This window comes from Gavia stellata, chromosome 13 (assembly GCF_030936135.1).
Source record: "Gavia stellata isolate bGavSte3 chromosome 13, bGavSte3.hap2, whole genome shotgun sequence".
NCBI classification, from domain to species: domain Eukaryota; kingdom Metazoa; phylum Chordata; class Aves; order Gaviiformes; family Gaviidae; genus Gavia; species Gavia stellata.
The window spans coordinates 12,570,444-12,591,194 of NC_082606.1; the positions used below are offsets into that span (position 1 = coordinate 12,570,444).

Consider the following 20,751-nt stretch of genomic DNA (forward strand, 5'->3'; position numbering starts at 1 on the left):
AGAGTGAAAGACTACCAGCAGTTAGAAAGGGAGCATGATGTCGAAGGGAAACAAAGACAACAGGAAATTTAGCAAAAGGTGGAAGACAAGTTACATTATGCTTATAAAAATATATGTTTCTGTTTGAACCCAGAGAAAAAGGTCTGGATGAAAATCAGGACCAAAGAAAAGGCAGAGTAATTCCCAGCTGACTGAAACCACCAAAGAGTCAGCTTTCATAGCAAGTCAACCCAACTGACTGAAGCAGGCATACGGTTAGCATGGGAAGAATGAACTTGCAGGAAGGCACCTACTTACAAAGGCTCCTTCCCAAAGGCATGTAAATTCAAGATCATGTTTACTCACTATAGATTTCTAAGTTTAAGTTCAACCACAGTTTCTGCTATCAAAGTGATAGTTCATTAGGGTGTTAATGTGCGACTTACCAAGGCATTCATTCTGGGCATCGCTGACAGTGAATCCCTCGTTGCATTCACATCTGTAACTTCCCACTGTGTTTACACAACGGCCATTCTCACAGATCCCAGGTTTGGTCTGACATTCATTCTCATCTGTGTTTTTGAAATGGTATGACAAAGATCAAGTCCATTAAGTGGATTAACACAGGTTACAGAAGTTTGTATGGAGTTCTTAAGCTGTGCGTTCTGCCTGGTAAAACTTGAATTCTTATTTTTTTTTTAATAAAAAGTCTCTTTTATTCCATTTTCAGAGGAAAGGTGACCATCTAGCTCACAGTATTATATATTTTGTTACTACCTTTTCTCTGCAATAAAACCTCACTGGTTTTCAAAATTTTTCATAGTTACAGCTGCACTTCCGAATGACATCCAAAGTTTAAAAACAATGTAGATCGACTCTCATTCATGCTAACAGAGATAAAAAAGCTTACAGCAATGGGCCCAATTCTCCGCTTTCTTCACTCAGAGCAATTCATCAGCAGCAGTACAAGCTGATTGCAAAGACAGCCACATCCAGATTTTCTACTTGCTGCCCGCATGTGTGCATACCTGAACAGCGAAGCAAAGTGTGTATAGCACCGGTAGATCTATTACACAGGTAGTTGTGTAATTCTTCCTCCGAGTTCCTTAACACTTAATTAAAGCCAAAATTTTCAGCTCTGCTGAGGAACTGTGTGTTTCAAGAGCTTCAACACTTCAGCGTCACTTACCTATACAGCCTTCCCCATCCGGTCTGCGCTGATAACCTGGTCCACAGATACACATATAGGTGCCAATTAGGTTTTTGCACTCCATCTGTTTTGAGTCACAGTCGTGAATTCCCTCTTCACACTCATTCTGATCTAAAACACAAGGTTTAGATGTCGTTATATACAGAGATGATCCTGGAAATTCATAACAGTAAAATCTGACTTTGAAATTTCAATCACAAACAAACTCTACACATACTTCTATTGTGCTAAACTAACCGTAAGATATACTAGCCTAGAGCAAATTGATTTCTCCCAAATGCCCATTTTCAGGGCAAGAGAAAACCGTATCATCTGATATGACCTCACTTTGTGCAGATGTATAAGTTTATGGGCAGGACAGGGCTAATACAATCAACTGCGTAATGCAAACCATAGAATTTCATCCCAAATTCTGACTCAGTAACTTCCCAGGATTAAAACTCTGGTCCAATAGTGCAGTGAGTCAGAGCCCTACCCCTGCAGGAACTTGAAATCATTATCTCGTAACTGTGAGAGTCTGGTAGGAGCTTTACCTCTGCACATTCTCCGGTCCTCTCGCAGAACATACCCTGTGGGGCACTTGCATTCGTAGGATCCAAAAGTGTTCACGCAGCGGAAAGCACAGAGCAGAGGGTTCTGAATGCACTCGTTGACATCTGGATTTGGAGCGACAAAGACCATGGGGGAAGTGAAACATGCTTTTGTAAAACTCGGCAGACTTGAGTGCACAGGTTTTAGATACGGGCAATACCACAGATCCCAGTTTACTGAGGGCTAAATTTTACTAGTTGGGGACCCATGGTTCTACTCATTATGGATTTTTGTACAGGAGCAGGCATCAGACTTGCCAGGATGTTTGCACAGCTACCTGAAGTTTCAATATCTTCAACGGCAAGCAGCCAATGGAAATAATTTCCAGATCCACGCTGCCAAAATACTGTCTGAGTTAAAACTGTATCTTTTCCACATCTAAGCTTACTTTTTATGAGTGGTTATTTTTACATTCTAGATGCACTAATTCAGCTTCTTTGTACACTGAATTCCATAAAACAATATCCTTACTAGAAACATTATTTTGAAGTGCATTTACATACGCTCTGGCCTACTTGAGTAATTACTGCTATATAATGATGTTTATGCACTCTGCTAACTCCTCCTCTGCAATTTGAGCTTTCACCAAAATTCCACAGAGAAGCGAATGAAGCTCTGACTGTATATAAACCCAATGCAATAGGAGCATTCTTTTGTATGGGCTTGCAAACAAATAGACTGTGGCAGATAATTTAAGAACAGCTGTGTCAGGTCAGAAGAGAGTGTCAGAATGTCCTAGGACATTCTCCTCTCTCTGGTTGTAACAGGAGGAGGAGAGTATTAAAAAAACCCATAGCATGTATGCAGAGATCTTTCCCCTGATATAGCCCCTCAGTTTAAGAACTTCCACAGCCAAAAGCCACAACCAAACTAGCAAGCTTAATTTCCACTGATGGATTCCCACATAAATTTGTACAATCCCTTTCTGGGTCAATTTATACTTGTGGCCTCACTAATATTCGGCAACAAAGAGTCCCACAACTTAAGTAAGTGCTATGCATATAAAAATGTTTGCTTTGGTTTGTCTAACATGCTCCCTCTATTTTTGGTACCTTTATCACTTGTGGCTTTGTAAATTTAAATAATGTATCTCTTCAAACACGTTTTCCACACTGAAAAATTCTAGTCTAATTAATTTTCTGCATGTCCCTTCTATAACTCTGATCTTCCTTACTCCTCCCTTCTTTGTGCATTTTCAAATTTTTGTTTTTGAAATGACAGACCAAAGCATGAAAAATATTCAACATAGGAGTACTATGGTAATTGTCTAGTACTGTATTTGTATTTCTGTTTTGTTCCCTGTTTCTTCCCTAACAAACCCAAGCAGCCCATTTTCTATTTTCATCATCCACAGTAACTGTCTTCACTCAAGGGTTGTCTAGGAGGTAAGTAAAAACCACGCACACAATAAGCAGCATTTCTGGGGACCGTTCTGGAGAGCCTGCACCCCAATATGCTCCTCTCTGCATAGTCCCTTAGCAGATACTACCTGAAAGCCTGTTCGCCCAACCTCCAGTTACGAAAAGGTACCACAGTTCAAGGTGGATACAGGAAGGAGGAACTTATTTTTCTGTTTCAGATAAAGATGCATTGTTCCAAATGTCCATATTTTTCTTTTTAAGCTGCTTTACTCTCCTCAACTGCTTCCAAAACCAGGAAACTGTTTTGGCACACAACTACAATGACAGTCCTTAACACATGGGAGTCTCACCTTCACAGGTCATCATCGGTCCAGGCTCAAATCCCTCAACACAGGTGCATTCAAAACCTCCCACCACATTCCTGCAAGTTCCATTTCCACACGGGTTTCCAACAGCACATTCATCAGTATCTGCAAGCAGTTAAATCAAGGCAAGAATACATGGTTATATTCAACCAAAAAAGGTACAAAATCCACATTGTTTGATGTACGACAAAAAAAATACAAAAATACAAGATCCAAGAACTCAATTAAATTATTGAATTAGAGTCACAGAGTTCTAGCATAACTTGGGATCGCTAGAGGTTAGCTGGGTCAAACACTCAGCCAGAGCAGGCCCAACTTGGAGCAGATTGTTCAGGCCCTTCCCTGGCAGGTTTTAAGCACCAGTGAGGATGGAGACTCCACAACACTAGAATAATACAACCTCACTACTCCTTAATGCCATACTTAGCAATTCAGGAGATACTTTAAAATGGAAGATGAAACAGCTATACTTACCCACACATTGAGCTCCTTGTAGGATGTAACCATATGGACATTCACAGCGGAAAGACCCATCTGTGTTGATACACTGCCCAAATTTACAGTTATCTGGATCAAGGCACTCATCCACATCTTAACCAGAAATACAAATAACACAGTAAGTGCAATTGACTTCATCTGCTTTTTGACTTCTCTCAAAGAACAAGTGTTGTTCTGCTGAGAAATATTCCTGGGGTCACAAAAAAACCCTCATATTTGAATTTTGATATATTAGGATGAGGGCACAGAATTTGTCTTGAAGGCCAGCTTTTAGAATGCAGAAAAGAAACTGATTCTAAATGTCAGATAAAAACCCTCTCCAACTGGGACTACAGGGAGAGGAGTAGATATGAAAAGCAGTAGTCATCCAGCGCTCCTTAAATGAAAACTTTTGCCAATAAGGCTGAAGTCCTGTTTGTCTTGGGAGAGAACAGAATGTACTGAAGGAATCTGGGAAACTGTGGTTTGCGCTTCTGGAGGACGAAAAACATTTACTGTAAACAGGCTACATATATTGTGTAAGAAAAGACAGGTATGTCATGTGATCCATTCTCTAGATCCTACATAAGTTTCCTAGCAAGTCTGCTCAGCATGAATTAAAAAGCCAAATACGCTGCTCTAAAAGAAGTTTAATTTCTGATACATGAGATATTCAAGCTTGAATTTAAAATTGATATAAATAAGTGAAAAAAAATGTATAGAAGTTTCCACAATTCATGGCTTTTGGAAATAGTTGCAGAGGTGTTACTCTCAATTGAAAGGGAGAATGGCTTATGGGTAGAAAATGGCATACCGATGCAACAATGGCATCATGCAGTTCAGGCACTTACCCAGTCTTGCGTCACCAGGTCCAACAAGGATGCCAATTCCAAACGGACAAATCTGTCTGAAAGCCTCTGGGGGGGGGGGAAGAAAAAAAAAATCAAATCATATGTTAAATTCTGTCTTGGTGATCAGCATTACCAATGAGCTACACAAGTAACCACTGATACCAATTCATCCTCCTCATGTTCAGATCCAGAAATATAGTATGTAAATGTACAAACTTACAATTTAAACTTACATTCATGTAAAAACTGTATGCTCATTTTACATTTCATCTGATCTCCTGTATGTATATATGTAAAATCCTGTGAATAATTAGCATTATTTAACTTCCTTTAAGGAGCAAACCAATGCAATATTTCCATTTTAAAAGTATCAATACTAGTGACCGCATTCTTTTCTGTTGTAAATGAAAGATTTCTTACATTTTCTGAAGAAGACACAATTTAATCTGTAGTCACCAGCTAGTAGCTCCTTAAAGCATGCCAATCTCTAGTTCTAGAGTAAGTAATAATTTTATTATAGGTAGGCTGAGAGTAAAATTTCTGGCTTCAGCTTAGAGTGAAGTCACCACTCAGTTTTCAAATTCACAAGGTTTTCTGTGTGGTTTTTGAAGATTTGAATATGATGTAAGTCTTTTGAGAAAAAGTATTACCTATTTTCTGTTGCAGAAAGCATGTACTTCCTTACCTGTGCAAACCACCTGGTATATTCTTGGCATTAGAATAAACAAGAAATCATAAATTTCCACTCTGGTAGACTAAAATGCAATGAGGATGCATGTAATCATAAAGGCCCTCTAGCTTCAGAAACTCCTCTAGTTTTGGGTCTGACACACACACAAAAAAATACAACTCTTGGAACTGAAAATAAGCTTCCACCTCTCCCCCCTAAACCGTATCTTGAGCAGATGGATGGACACAGTACTGTAATTCAAACCATCTCAAGATGCTGCTGGGCATATTCTCTACTAATCATGCTCAGAACATCACAGAACCCTTGACAAGATTTCACTTTTTCTTTTGCAAATTCAGTACGCTGCAAAGAGGTTTACAGTGCAGCAGTACAATACAATCACAGACATAACAAATGTTACGCTTTCCTTAGTTGAAATACATTAGCTGATCTTTGCTGAGGTTGAACAAAATAGAACTAAATGTAGATGCACATCTGCACTGGAAGCAACGAAGTGTCTGGCACACTGCTAGGCTCTGAGTTGGAAACTCAGCCATGTGCAGCTGGGCAGCACAAAGCCTGCCTGTTGCTCAAGCCTTCAGAAGGAGACTCAGGTGGCAGATGTGCTTGAGCTTACTAGCCTGCATTCAGATAGCAGATGATGGAGAACATGCATGAGATGACAACCGAGTATTTTTTTTTAAAAAAGTGTCCATGACATGACAGAATCACAGAATCACTAAGGTTGAAAAAGACCTGTAAGATCATCAAGTCCGACAAGATACAAATTTCCCAGACTCAGATATCTTAAGCTATTTCTTTTTTAAAATATGAGAAAAATGGCCTTAATATCATCCTTTGAGAACAGTTTGGACTGTGAAAAATATATGCACTGACACTTCAAGGAAATCCTGCGAAGTATACCATGCTTTTCCAACTGACTTTTATTCAAATGCTCCGGGGCAATGGAATGAAACATGTACAGGCAATAAGCCTAAGAGGAATACTGCAACTGGCACATCTGATTCTCTCTTCTTCCCTTGGCTTTTGTGGGGATTGTCTGCAAAACTTCTACATGACTTATTAATGAAATGAACTGTATTAATGTATTGCTGAAACCAGTAATTCTGTTAACCACATTTGTCAGCATGAATTAAAGGCCGTTCAGCAAATTGCACCATGATGGCACAAAGGCCTGTTGCCTTGCTTGATGCCTAGTTACTCAGTCTTACAAAAGATATTAACAAAGGAAAGTGTTTCTTTAGCAACAGTCCAGGGAGGCTTTCTTTCATCAAGGCCTGTGTTTTGTCATTCCCTGCTATTTTTGCAAGTAATTCGTATTGATAAGATTGCAGATTTAGATTTTTTTAATAACAAAATGTAGTCACAAAAAGTAACAGGGTGATTCAGATGTGGATCTAGTTTGACTGTTTTGGGATTTTTTTAAAATTAGATTTCATATTTATGGCGCCCCTTCTTATACTTATTTACAATTAGATTAATCCCATTTGTATCTTGCAAGTATTTCCACTTCAGAGCCTATCAAGGACGTACTACTCTCTGCTTTCAGTATGTGACACCTCCAGAGCAAAATACTCAGCACCTAATCATACTAACAAATGTGTAAGCAAACAAGGAATATGCTTGAGACTGGACTATGCAAGGAATATGTTTTTTGAGAGTGCAATGGCATCTACTTTACAGAGAGCAATGACAACTGTTAGGGTTAAACACTTCTGGAAAATTATTTTTCCTAATTCCTTCCTATAAGAATCCCAATCTTCTTTCAGTTCTGAGAGGCTATCATGACAGTAAGGTAACCTAGTCAATACGCACCATCTGCTTCCTCTGGGCAGAGTTCACAGGGATCTCCCCATCCTTGTCCCTTCAAGGCACAGCAGCACTCTTGTTTGGAGTGGTTTCTGGACTTTGGCACAGAACATTTTCCATCTTCAAATTTGGTAAAGCAGTAACTTACTCTCAGATCTGCACAGAGAAAAACTTGTTATGAGCAGGTAGGGTTACTTTGGCACAGTTTTCACTTAGAGGTGTTAATTGCAAAATTACAGGACGCCCCCCCCAACAAAACACCCAACTTCCATCTGAGTCTATCAAGAAGGGCCATTATTGTCTCTGACCGGGGAAGATCTGAAGAGGGAAGGGAGCTCTCTACCCCAGTAAAGGAAAGCTACGGGATAGTGTCCTACTTCAGTCACGGAAAAGGAGGGCTTTTTCTCTTTTGTCCAGCAGTGATGGAAGGGCTGTACTCCCCTCTTATCCTCACTCCTCTTTGTCAAAACTGAATATTGGCTTAATTTATTTATATTCCATTATTAGTAAGAATCACTTGAGTCAAGAGATTTTAATCAACTTGCAATGATAATACTGTGTAGTGTTAAAATGAGAGGCAATTTTCAATAGCGCTTTCCTTCGTCATTCTTCCCTGAGGTACACACAAAGAAAACTGGCCCAGTGGCACTACATTTTACTCCCTTAAGCTGGGTAACCGGGATGCTGGAGCAGAACTGAGATCACAGACCACAAGCATCCAGCAGGCAGAGAGCTGGCAGCTCCCTGCATTGGCAGGGGAACAGCAACAGGGCAGTTGTGGAAGCAGCTGCTCATCCAGTTTTCCGGCTGCAGCATCAATGTTGGGCAATTTCCAGATTTCACAGAAGTCCTAGGTAATGGGAAGTTTTAAACAAAACTTTGTTTGGCCTGAGATACTTGGAAAAAACCAGTCTTCTTCAGGGGATGGGGAGAAGCACACAAAGTTCACACACACAAGCGTGCATTTTCCTCTGACACTATGTGTGAAACAGTGGTCTGTTTTCGTAAAGGAGATTAGGCCGCATTCTTTTTTATGATTTTGCTTGGGGGGTTTTGTGATTTTTTTTTTCCTTACCTGAAGAGAACAATACCCTCAGACTGAAGAAACCTGATTTATATAAGCTACAAAAGCACAGCTAAAACAGACGTGCTGCTTTCTTGAAGTTGACTGAAGTAACTGTGCCAAACTGCATGGTGGTTTGGAGACTTGGATGAATGTTTACTGCAGGTTGGATTCATTTTTACCAAAACCACAGTTTCGTTTAGCCCACTGTGAAGTGAAGAACTCACTATGGTGTCAACAAGCATCACCGTTCTGTGCCAAGCATAACTACAGAGGTCCTTATAAAGGTCTTACTCGTCAGTGGTTCCCACTGTGCACACTGTGTATAGGACATTTAGTGATGTATCTATTTAATAATTTCCAAAGTCTTTAAAATAACTCACTCCATAATTTGCTGTGCTTGCTCTTTATCCACAAAATAAACTAACCTGTGGCTTCTCATTACTAGATGTTCAGCTTTTAGCATATGATCTCTGTCTTAGTGTCCCTGTTTAGGCTCTGAACAGTGTACGCAGTAATCTAGAAGCCAAAAGATGCTTCAGACTTTTCTAAGCAGATAGGTACTTATTGTCCACACAACACTATTTGCAATTTTTTTCCATCAAACTTTTTTCAACCCATGCATCTGTGGAGAGGAATAGCATATAACAAGTGTTACGGAGAATTTGATAAGTGCTAAGAACAGCCTTATGCCTGGAAATGCTGCTTTTAGCAGTGCATTGCAGTAGTCTCCTGCCTGTGTTCATGCTCCATCTCCATGTCAGACATGTCACAGTCTATACAGAGTCCAGGTAGCCTCAACATTTCTTCTAGAGGTGCAAGAAAGGGCTGCAGGGCAACATAATTTCCTCACTTAACCTGGTGCATTTAACATTATCTTCACCCCTTTTATTGCAATGTTCTCTTTAATGACAAACAGATGTTAGGGCAAGACAGAACCTGGCCCCAACTACAGAATTATCATGTTTTCCTTGTGAAAAACACTGTTTGAGTCCAGAGCCTCCTCATTATATTAGAAACAGGCAGCTAATAAGGCTTTTATAAAACAGCAAACAAATTCTGAAATGCCAGAAAACAGGAATGAACTTACCTTGGCATCGCCTTCCTGTGGAAGACAACACAAAGCCTTCAGGACACAGACATTTGAAACTGCCTGGAGTGTTGCTGCATGTGCCCAGGGCACAAATTTCTGGCTGTTCCACACACTCATCAATGTCTGTAGAAAAAGTAATTAAAGAGATGAGAAACAAGAATGTCTACACTGGCAGCTGTACTACATAAAATGTAACCTTACATCATCACTGGTATCTAACAGATTTGAAAAACAAAAAGGTCAAATAAAAAGGAACAGACAGAAAGAGGAACAAGAAATCCAGGTGCAAAATCTAGGGTTAGTTTTCAAATCCTCATGTGTGGGCAAACCTCAGCAATGTACCATCAACCAAACAGCCTGGGATTAGATTTTTCTTGGGATCTGATCAGGTAGTTCTGGTTCAAACAAAAGTTGGTTAAACTTTTTCTGGGAAGCGAGTGACTTACTAGTGGCTACAGTTCAGAACTGTACGCTGCCACAAAAGACTAAACATTACTCATGTTGAGATGCAGAGGAAGTGGTAACAACTGTGAGTAGCTAGGAAACAGGACAGGAGAAGGATTGTTCCATACATACCTTCACATTTGTCATTCTGCAGGACATATCCAGGGGGACAGATACATCTGAACGACCCATCCAAGTTCTGACATGTGCCTGGTGAGCATTTTCCAGGCTCCAGTGCACACTCATTGATATCTAAAAGAAAAGAAAGACAATTTATTTGAGATAATTGCTGTTATCTCAATAAATCCGTGGCTGAGGCTGCTTTAATTTTGATTCCATGAAACTGATGGCGGAGCTTCCCAGGAGCAGAAGAATCCTCTTCTTGTCCTCTTGTCATTGTTTTCTTCTGCTAGGTACAATGATGACAGTGTGACAGTTCTCTCTGACCTCTTCTACTCTTTTGCTAAGAATATCTCCCCAAGGATTGCTGCACTTTTTTTCTACCATAAAAGAAAGCACTCACCAACACAAGTCCTTCCATCCAGAGCCACCTCATAGCCTTCATTGCAAAGACACTGGAAGGACCCGATCGTATTCACACACTGTCCGTTCCTGCAGAGCATTCCATTTCCGCTGGCACACTCGTCCACATCTAAGAAAAATAACATTGAAAGATATATAACAAACACCTGCAACAAGTGAAATTGGGTAGATGAGATTTCTGTTTCCACTATATCATCACAGTAACTGATAATACATAAATAATCCCCTGTTTCAAAAGCAAGTGAGGGGAAAATACCAATATTGGTCTATGTTGTAAAATTGTCAAAGCAAGAGTAAAAAAAAGGAATGGCATATATCACATGCAAACATTTAAGTGGCTATAGAAAAGTGAGGCGTACATAATCAAAGAGGCCTTTTCAGACTGAAGAAATCAGGTTTTGTCTTTAATCACACAGACCATGCAAGGTGCTATCCTAACTCAATAGTACTAATGGTACTTTCATTAGAAGTAGAAAGCCTTGGAAACATGTAACTGGTCTCAGCACTCCTTACCTATGCAGTCATTGTTGTGTGAGAGGATGAACCCCAAATTGCAACGACAGTTGAAAGAGCCAATGGTGTTTCTGCAGGTTCCATTGCCGCAGGCGTCTCTCTCACACTCGTTAATATCTACAAAGGAGAAGAAACAAGCAGCAAGAATTTTAATCACTGATGGGGAAAGGAAAGCCTGTAGCTATACCACAGGCAAGAGAAATAATCCACTGCCAACAGAGTGAATAGAAGGGAAAAAGATTGTCATATCTCCCAAAAAGAAGATTTTACAGAGGTTTTTTTACACTTGATACTAACATCTACAAAAATACTCAAGGGTCCAACAATCATTTATTTATCTTACTGTGGCTCCTATCTCACCCTTCCCAAAGGAATTCTAAGCTATCTTTAATCATAAGCATTCTGAAATGGCCTCATCTTGCTCAGACAACAGACACTACACTAACAGCTGTGAACAGGTTAAATACAGAATTTCCTTCTTTATGAAGATGACTCTGTTTCTGAAAAGGGCACTTTTCTGGCAAGAAATCTACCCTTCACTTACTCTGTTAACAAGTAGACTGTATACAATTGCTGCACTGCAATATTCATCTATTAAATTTCTTGCCTAAAGGAACAAATGAGACAAAATGCTTCATAAAATTCTAAGAACGGAACATTTTCCTGAAAAGTGAAAGCATTAGCAGTTCATTAGACAGGATATGTATTTTTAAAGGTTCACTCTACTGTAATGAGATGTTCTTCATTCATTATCAGCTTCTTAATTGCCAGCTGTGGTGTTTTTACACCTTTGCCTGGTGGTAAATGGCTCACAATCTCAATTCTTATAATGCAACTCCCTATGACAGAGAGGATGGAGTTAATAACGATCTTAATGGAAGCCTAAGTACAGCTTTGTTTTATATACTTGCCTATACACATTGTTCTGTCATCATTGGTCTTGAATCCGTTGTGACAAATGCAGTAGAAACTTCCAACAGTGTCAATACACTGCCCATGGCTGCAGATATTGGGAATTTCTTGACATTCATTCCGATCTGAAAACAAAGAGGCACAGTGAAAGTTAAGGCCTCTAAACTACTGGGCTGGAAAGATGCATTAGCAGCAACCATGATCGGTAGAATCCAGTGCGCAGCCCTAATTTAAAATAGTATTTTTAGTTTATTAATGACAAAAGCATTACTAAGTAAATCTCAAAAAAGGGGCTATTTGCTTGTAAATTAGCTTTTCCAACATTTGTGGAACTGAAAAAAATTTAACATAAAAATTTTATTTACCCAACACAAATTGTTGCTGGAGGGAAAGCATATCGCTGTGGCTTCGAAAAGCAGAATTAATGACATGACATATTATGGGGAGATTTTTGAGTGCTCTACATTGACTATGCAGCAGATATGAAAGCCACATATAAATCACAGTTTGTATCCTTCTCATGAAAGAAACTACTTGCTTTTAGCTACATTTGATTATAGCACAAATTGCCTGGTTAACTCACAGAAATCATAGAAAAAAGAAAGGGAGATGAATCCCATACTTTTCGCACTACGCTTAAAGAGAGATAAAATGCATTGTAGATTTATCTACTCATTGTGCAGAGATAAAATGGGTGCATGTATACATATACGTCGTAGCATCCATGCCTCATGCAATGTGACAATCCTGTAAACAGGACAAAGCTCAAACAGCAAGAAGAGTTACTGCTGTATGGAGTCAGAAAATATTTTGCCAACAGCAGCAAACATTCAACTGCATAATTCTGCAGAGAGAGATGAGGAAAGCTATCCTGACAGCATGTGGTACGCTGCCTTACAATAGCAGGGCACCTATTACACTAGTTCAATGGCTGACTGCTTCCTGCTACTCTTGTTACGAATGCTTTCAGGCAGAATCCAGGATTTTATCAATAGTAAGTGAAACAAAATGTCAAAGAACAAAGTGTTTGCTGTCCAGCACATTTTTTTCCATAACAAATCAGAAACATGAATCAAATGAGGTCTCTCTGTTGACCTCATCACTAACAAGAGCTGGTTTGATTCAATATGCTTCCTGGTGTTTTATCTGCTGCAGCTCCAAAATACAAGATCTGAGGTGCTCCCATAAGTTTGTATTAGCATCGATTAGATTTTAGTGTTGAATAATTTTCTTTTATGTGCAATCTAAGCAAAGCAGATGTCGTTTCTTACCAAACCATCCCTAGTTCATTGCAAAACTAAGAGTCAAGTTGTTCCTAATTGCAAGGAACTTCATGTACTAAATCTTGTTTTCCTGCCTCTACTGCCTCTTCTCTACACTCTACCTAGCACATGGACAATCCCAATAGTCCCCGTTCCCAGGATTACCGTACATCAACTGGGGCCATTAGTAACTTTGGATGGGTGGTCACTGAGGACCATTGCTATTAATGGCACTGCTGCTAATCAGAGTCTAAGGAGGTAGAAAGGGAACCAATGCTGGGTAACATTCTGCCTCAAGAACTCCTCATTTTCTCAGCTCAGGAGAGTAGAGACAAAAGAAAAACTGCGACTCTCTTTGGTGCTCTATGGGCAAATGAATAGTGAACTGAAGTCCCAGGGAAAAGCCACTTCTTTTGGGATAAACAGAGAACATTGTAACTTTTTAAAAAATTGGGAGGCAGAATCGTCTTAAGTGCCAAAAATGAGTTTATATGAAAAAATACTTATTATACCACAATAGGTAGCACGAGAAGAATGCTATTTTGATAGCAAGATAAATGCAGTACTTACAGTACCAGTGGCCGTTGCACCTGAGTTTTGATTCAATAGCATATAAACGACTGGGATGTGATCATTTTCCATGCAGCAGCATGACTGATCCAATACCGCAAGGTGTTTAGCACTCTTTGCTCTCAGCAGAGCAGTTGGGAATTTCCTTCCTTTGCTGGATCAAGTACTTTATCAACCACTTTTATTTTGAATCTAATTGTGTAACTTTATTCTCACTAAATATAATATAAGAGTAAAATACAGGGAAGTATTACTGTTTGTGCCAATTCATGTTGGGTATTGTAACCCATATCAGAACCTTCCCTGGCTCTTCCTGTACTGCTGTAACAAACCCGTAACAACAACAATTACATTAGGAACATATTGAATATTTACATGTACCACTGTATAGCTTAACAAAACAAGGTTTTAGTTCTCATAGTAGTGTTCTGGTTGCTCCTACACCCTTTTCCCTTAAGGGTCACATGAAACAATGAAAAACTGCACTGCAGGGAAAAGTACACTTCCTAAAACTCAGGTACTCAGAAGCAAAAACCCAAGGAAAATGTTACCAGTTTCCGTTGTAATTATTATTTTATTCAGAAATGTATATAATATTTACAGCTGCTTGACTCACAGCAGTCTTTAAAATCTCTGCAATTCTTCAAGTAATCAAGATAACACGAATGCCTCTCTGGACTAACAATATTAGAAGAAAGAGCAAAAAGATTAGAGAACTGCAGTCCTACTCAGTGAGTATTTAAAAATAACATTCAGGGGCCTGTTTAAATCCACAGAAAAGGTAGGAAGTTTAACAATAATCTTTTTATGTTAGTTATTGCATATGGCCTAGCAGATAAGTCCACCTTATCAGCAGAGACCCCAGCAAGCAGTGATTTATTTGTAAAAATACAAGCAGCAAATAAATTACTAAAACGCATGTAGCAAATTGTAATGAAAATCAAAGAATTTATGCAGAGGAAGGTCCCTGTCAGGACAGCAACTGAATTTTTAGTGTCAGAAAATAGTTAGTCAAAAGGCACTGAATCAAATGGTCTTCCCTCCCTAGACATGACATGGGCTGAAGAAAAATCCTTGCGGTTGGTGGGAAAAAGTGGAAAACAAATGCCTACTCAGGTGATTAGCTCTCATTTATGCCTCTGTGGAATGGGCCCATTAGTCTTCTGGGAATTATCAGAATGTTCATGCAATGCCCTAAAAGGCTTTAAGAGTAGGGTTCTTGGAGCTCACATCATCTCCTGGTATACCGTCTTTCTGAAGAGGAGATACACTTTTTTAGACTTTTTTTAAAATCTACTACTTTTTGCAGACCCTCACAAACAAGCCAGAAGTACTCACCAGTACAGCGGCCAGTTGATGTGAACCTGTAGCCAGGTTTACAGTCACAACGGTAGCTACCAGCTGTGTTGACACATTCTGCATTTTGCTGACACACTGGTCCGTTTTGGCATTCATCAATATCTGTCAATACAAAAAAAGAATTTGATTGTTATGGTAAGCTGGCACTAGAAAGATGTCAAAACCACTTTGTTTTTAGTGTAAAGAGTATTACCTTACCTAAATATAGGAATTTCTTTCTAATCCTGAAAAAATAAATCTCTCGATGAAAGTAATTATTTGGTCACATTTAGGTATCTCCCTGACATGATCCCAAACCCACATGTTCCATTTGTAAAATTTATTCCTATTTGAAGAATTTATATAACATTTTTCTGAAGGTGTCGGAGGGCACATGAAAGGCCTTTTGCAACACTTCACTTGGGTGGTTTTCAGTCTTAAGACTGTGATCAGAATAAGTTGCTATGTCTGCACAGATCTCCACTGGAGACTATGAGGATCTCCCTTGATCATAACACAGCATCGAGATCCCTGATGGATATTAGTAGCTTTCAATGTAAACAACAACACAAAATTTTAGGTAAAAAATTTTGACCAGTTTTCCTTACTTAAGCTGCTGCAAAAAGAGAACTTTATTTCCTTAGAAATGTAACTGTGTTTCAGTTAGAAGCAGCATACAGAAGATGCTTTTACTTGAAGCTCTCTATGCCTTACTTGGAGTACCCATATTGTCAGCACTCATAAACCACACCAGAGAATGACAGCAACTCATACTGCTGTCTTCAGTTTCTCCACTAAACTGACTAATACAATGTTAGGAAATGTTTAAATTGGAAAAAAATTACTGTGTGTATTATTATTTACAGAAATCTTTGTTCCATTAGAAAAAATATCTGGAAATTTGTGCTCATGATCTGACTCAAGACTACAACTCTTTTCTTGGCTTTACTGTCAAATGTGAAAAACAATGTTTCTTCCCATGACTGCTGACTCATACTCCTTCAAGGCCTTATGTCTGATGGAAAATCTGGTATTTTCTATGCAAAAGAATTAAAAATGTCTTAATTAACATAGACTTACTACACTGATACCAGTATTTTCCCCTTATTAAGGATGACTTGCAAGTGTATCAGATTTGCCAGTGTCTGAATTGCCAGCTGGTGAAATCCCATTTCTCTGAATGAGATCAGCACTCTACCTTCACAGATCAGTAGCTTGTCATTGTAGAAGAAACCCACAGGACACTCGCATCGGAAGCTGCCAACCATGTTGATACAGATCCCGTTTTCACACACTCCAGGAATCTCTCTGCATTCATCAATATCTGCAAGAATTATTTTTTTTAAATACTTGTAAACAGCACTTCATGAAATCTTCTGCTACATAATATGTCCTTATGTATTTATCCTTAAGAGAATTATAAAACATATAATGCGAGTATCACAATGTTCCCAACGCCAATAGACAGTGAGCCATTCCAAACTGTGCAAATGTAGATATTTCCTATTTCCTCAGGTTCTGACTCTTCCCTGTAGCCAAGATATATCCTGCCACAGGGGAATGCAGAGGGTAGCACAGGTCCATCCTCATGCCTCCCACCCACGGCCCTGGTGAGCCTCCTCATCTTCTTGAGTGTTACAGTGGAGTTACTGGGAAGAGCCAAACGGAGAGAACGTAACTGTCTTTGGTTTAATACAGGAGAGCATGACTGAAGGCAAGCACTTGTCAGAATTAGTTTTGCACTGTTTTACCCTTGTTAATCTCAAAAGACTTTCATGGTTTTATGTAAGAGTTTGAAAGTGCCAATGCCAGGTAACATCTGGCTGCCAACATGCTATTAATTAGATTGATTAAGCCAGGCAGCCAGGGTTTGCCAATGTTCTATATAGACCTGGGTTAAGTAACCGATTTTGGCAGAAAAAATCCCAGCTGCTATTACAATTGTATGTGTCTTGTCTATTAGGTCCTTAAGTTACACATCTTTAATACTCTGACAACATGAAAGAGTTCAGAGATTCCCCCAAAGCCTCTCCCTTCAGCAAAAATTGCCGCATGCACTGATGTACATAAGACAAAGAATATGGTGGGAAATTATCATTGAAATGTTGAGTTCCCATTACATAATGGTTTTGGTTTTTTATTTTGCTGCTGGATCAAACTCTTTATTTCCTATATTAGATTCTGTAATTTTGAGTCCTCTGATTATATAAGGGATGAGTAAAAGTAGAACTACTTCTGCCTCTGAAACAACTACCTAGAGTTAATATATAGAACTTTATTCCAAACAGAAGAGCAACATCATGTAAAGACTGTAACCAAATATTACAGGATACACAGAGCACTCCACTGCAGAGTGGGCACTACCTTGTTCCCATGCCTTGCACCTACAGATGTAAAGGACATGAGCAGTTGCTGTGCAAAAGCAGCAGGTTGAGTGCTACAACCTAGTGAGACCTGCCAAGATCCCAAAGCAGCAGGGAGAGCCTGTGATAATCACAGTGTAAAGCTGTGTGTGCATCAGTCTCACCACAGTGCTGCAAGCACTGGGATGTACTGGTGGCCTCTGTGGGACAGCCCTTCTGTTTCAGTTGGCTCCTGAACATGCATTGCTCTATGATGCGGCAGAGCAGACTGCAACACTCCTGGCACACACGTCAACTGCTACAGATGCAGCTTTTACCTATGCATGTTAGCATGATTCAAGGTCTCCTTGCTGATGCTGACAAATGGCCCAATTAGCTTGAGTAGACTCGGTAACAATTTGGGCTAATGCTCATAGCTAGAAGGGGGAACTTTGCTTCTAACAAACGACCTGGTAAATAATAAATACTGTACATTTCTGTAACTTCTTTAAAAATTAATTCCCCACTTTACTAGAAATATTTCCATCTAACTAGCTGCACACTGCATCACAGCAACAGCTTAATGCTAAACCATCTGATTACTGCCTATATGCTGCCTCTGTTTGTTACAGGGCACATTATCTGCTGCTTATTTGCATTTTTGTGTGAATAAAAACAAAAGGGAGTTCCACTAGGGATTCACTCAACTCCTTGTCTTAGAATTCCTCATTCTCTCCCTCTTCTTGTTTTGCAATTTGTTACTCACGTTTCAAATGTTACACACAATAACACATGTGAAAAATATTCCAGCTGAGCAGAAAAAAGGATTTTTGTGTCAAACCAATACACAGGGGGACTGATGTGAAATGTCAGATTAAATCTCTGTTTTAGTCTGAAGGAAAGACTCCTAATTCCTCAGACCAAATGCTGGTTGGCCTTACTCCCAGACCTCTTATTCTCCGTATCTGTGCCCTGCTCATGTAGGCCTAATTACAGTTTCTTTGGAGCTTTATGTTGCCTTGATTACAAGCAGCAATTATCATTGCTGCCAGCTAGGAGGAGCTAGGCAGAAAGTTTGCAGGCTCAGACTTAAATGGAGGGTTGAATTCCTTTACACTGTTTAGTCGTTATTCCTCCCATGAAAAAATTAATAGGGAAAACAAACCTCCCCTCTTCCCTGGGCAGAGGCAGCATGGAATTTAGTTCAAAACAGAAATTACAACTCACCAACTGGTAATCCTGTATAAATGTCAATGAAGAAGCCAGGCCTTTGACTTCCACAGAGTGTGGAGAATTCATCTGCAACAGGAAAACAAAGCGGCGATTATAGTATTTGGAATTAATCAACAGTCAAAAATTCATTACACCCTTTGCCCAAGAAAATTATTCTTCTACTCTTTCAGCACCTGCAGGACACACAGAGGTATGCAGACCCTTCCCTGAGGCTCCCCATGTGATGTGCTTAGCATGCACTTGGTTTCTCATTCAAAGGCCATTGAAATTAGCAAATAAAAAGATGTAGAGGGCTTAGGATCACATGCTGATTTTGCTTTGCATATGCTCATGCCTGTGCATTACAGTCCAGATCTGACTTTTAAAAACCTGAGCTAGGAAGTTTGTTCTTGAAGCAAACCACCTCGAACCAGAGTGGGATGTCCTGGGCTCAATCAACTCTGAAGAGTCTTATCCAATGTGGAGGTGTCTTGTATGTCCATACAATTAGCCCAGAAACTCCTACATCTTACATTTAGCTGCTTGACACAGATCATTCTCAGAGGAGACCAAGGTACCTCTGTAAACCCATGGCTACCACAAAGGCCCTTTGTGGCAATCAGCAATCAAGGCACAGCACAGCAGACACCATATTGGTTGGAGCAATGCCAATAAAACCTTGGTCAGTGCCTCAACACTGGATCAACAAGCATTTGCAAAGAAACAGATTAATGAATATAGAGCATGAAGTCTCCCAGACAGGGAAACTGTCACAAAGGAGACATGGCCCAGCAGCATGAACACAAACCACTCCACATATGCCTTCATTGTGACTAGGGCTGATCACCTCCAGGCCAAAAAAGTAATTAATCCCTTCATTTTAGATACACAAAAGCAGACAAAGACATAGCATCTCTAACAATGTTACACCCACTAATAGGAACTATGATGTTAACAAGGCTTTCAAATAGCTTTGCAATGCAAAAACATACCAGTACTCGGGATAGGACACTGTTCACAAGGCTTATTCCACGCACGTCCGATGTTGTAGGAACAGCAACACATTTTCTTGGTCATATTAAAGAGCAGCTCACCATCACAGGTTTGATTGTCAGCGTAGTAATTTCTGTAACACAGACTTCTTCTCATATCTGTGAAAATGAAGAAAAACCCAGGCCAATGCATTAGCAACTCTTATGGAAGAATATGTACCTGAAGGTTTACGAGATACCTCCTTCAAATACGTACTTTTTAAACCCCTGTCAAGTAGATGCTGAAGCACTGTAGAATACTACAGAACAGCTTGTCCCTAGAAGATTACTCTAAAAGTATGAAAAAGTGTTTGCAATACAAATATTCAAGAGAAACCAACACGGCTGTAACACTGATCAGATTCATCAAAGGATTTAATATTGGCCTTTTGCCCAACACGGAAAAACATCGGTTTGTTTATGGTTCCCCTTAAGAACTGTACACAGCTTGTGACTCCATTCTGTGAAGTCGGAGTAATTTTCGTAGTGTTTCACATGTAGAAGCTTTTAAAGCTGAAGTGAAACTTGGAAGGGATGAACATAGAAAATATCAAATTAAAGGAGAAATTCTGATGAGGTACTGAAAGATCTGTATTAAAAGTGATCTGCCTTGATTTATTTAATAAAATTAATGAAAGAAGCTGAATCTTTCATTTAGTTAATTCTTGTGTAACTAAATTCAGAGAAATAGTTCTGATTTGTGCCTGGTAAAGCCTTGGCTTAAAGCACTAAGATAAAGCTTTAAAAAAACCCAGAACCCATACCCATGCAATTGTTTCCTCCATTGACTTGCATGTAATCAGGAGGACAGATGCAGGTGTAGTTCCCGACAGTATTGTAACATGTGCCAGGTCCACAAATGCCAGGTGTATCACACTCATTCACATCTAGAAGAGAACAAAAAGGCAGTGAGTGGCCACAGAAGCTTTATCATTGTGCTTCTGAGAATGAAAATGTCTCAGTAACTCCTGAGGTAGGAAGGTACTGGTGAAGGAGAGCTGAAGGGGGTCTGAGCAAGGTCATGGTGTAGCAAAGCCCACACAGAGAAGGAAGCGGTGTCACAGGTGGCCGTGGAAAGCCTGTCTATGATGCGA

General features: G+C 39.6%; 1 protein-coding gene across 1 annotated transcript in view; it reads right to left on the reverse strand.

Moving 5' to 3' along the window:
- Positions 1-20,751, reverse strand: part of FBN1 (fibrillin 1) — a 157,504-nt gene that overhangs the window by 12,860 nt on the left and 123,893 nt on the right. Inside the window, exons 40-56 of the mRNA XM_059823839.1 lie at positions 20,422-20,544; positions 19,619-19,777; positions 18,642-18,713; positions 16,271-16,396; positions 15,073-15,195; positions 11,902-12,027; positions 10,991-11,107; positions 10,458-10,586; positions 10,067-10,186; positions 9,488-9,613; positions 7,341-7,490; positions 4,835-4,900; positions 3,981-4,097; positions 3,492-3,611; positions 1,723-1,845; positions 1,169-1,300; positions 426-551 (exon numbers count right to left, since the gene is read on the reverse strand). Of these exons, the coding sequence (XP_059679822.1) occupies positions 426-551; positions 1,169-1,300; positions 1,723-1,845; positions 3,492-3,611; positions 3,981-4,097; positions 4,835-4,900; positions 7,341-7,490; positions 9,488-9,613; positions 10,067-10,186; positions 10,458-10,586; positions 10,991-11,107; positions 11,902-12,027; positions 15,073-15,195; positions 16,271-16,396; positions 18,642-18,713; positions 19,619-19,777; positions 20,422-20,544 (2,055 nt within the window). The remainder of the gene's footprint in view (positions 1-425; positions 552-1,168; positions 1,301-1,722; positions 1,846-3,491; positions 3,612-3,980; positions 4,098-4,834; positions 4,901-7,340; positions 7,491-9,487; positions 9,614-10,066; positions 10,187-10,457; positions 10,587-10,990; positions 11,108-11,901; positions 12,028-15,072; positions 15,196-16,270; positions 16,397-18,641; positions 18,714-19,618; positions 19,778-20,421; positions 20,545-20,751) is intronic.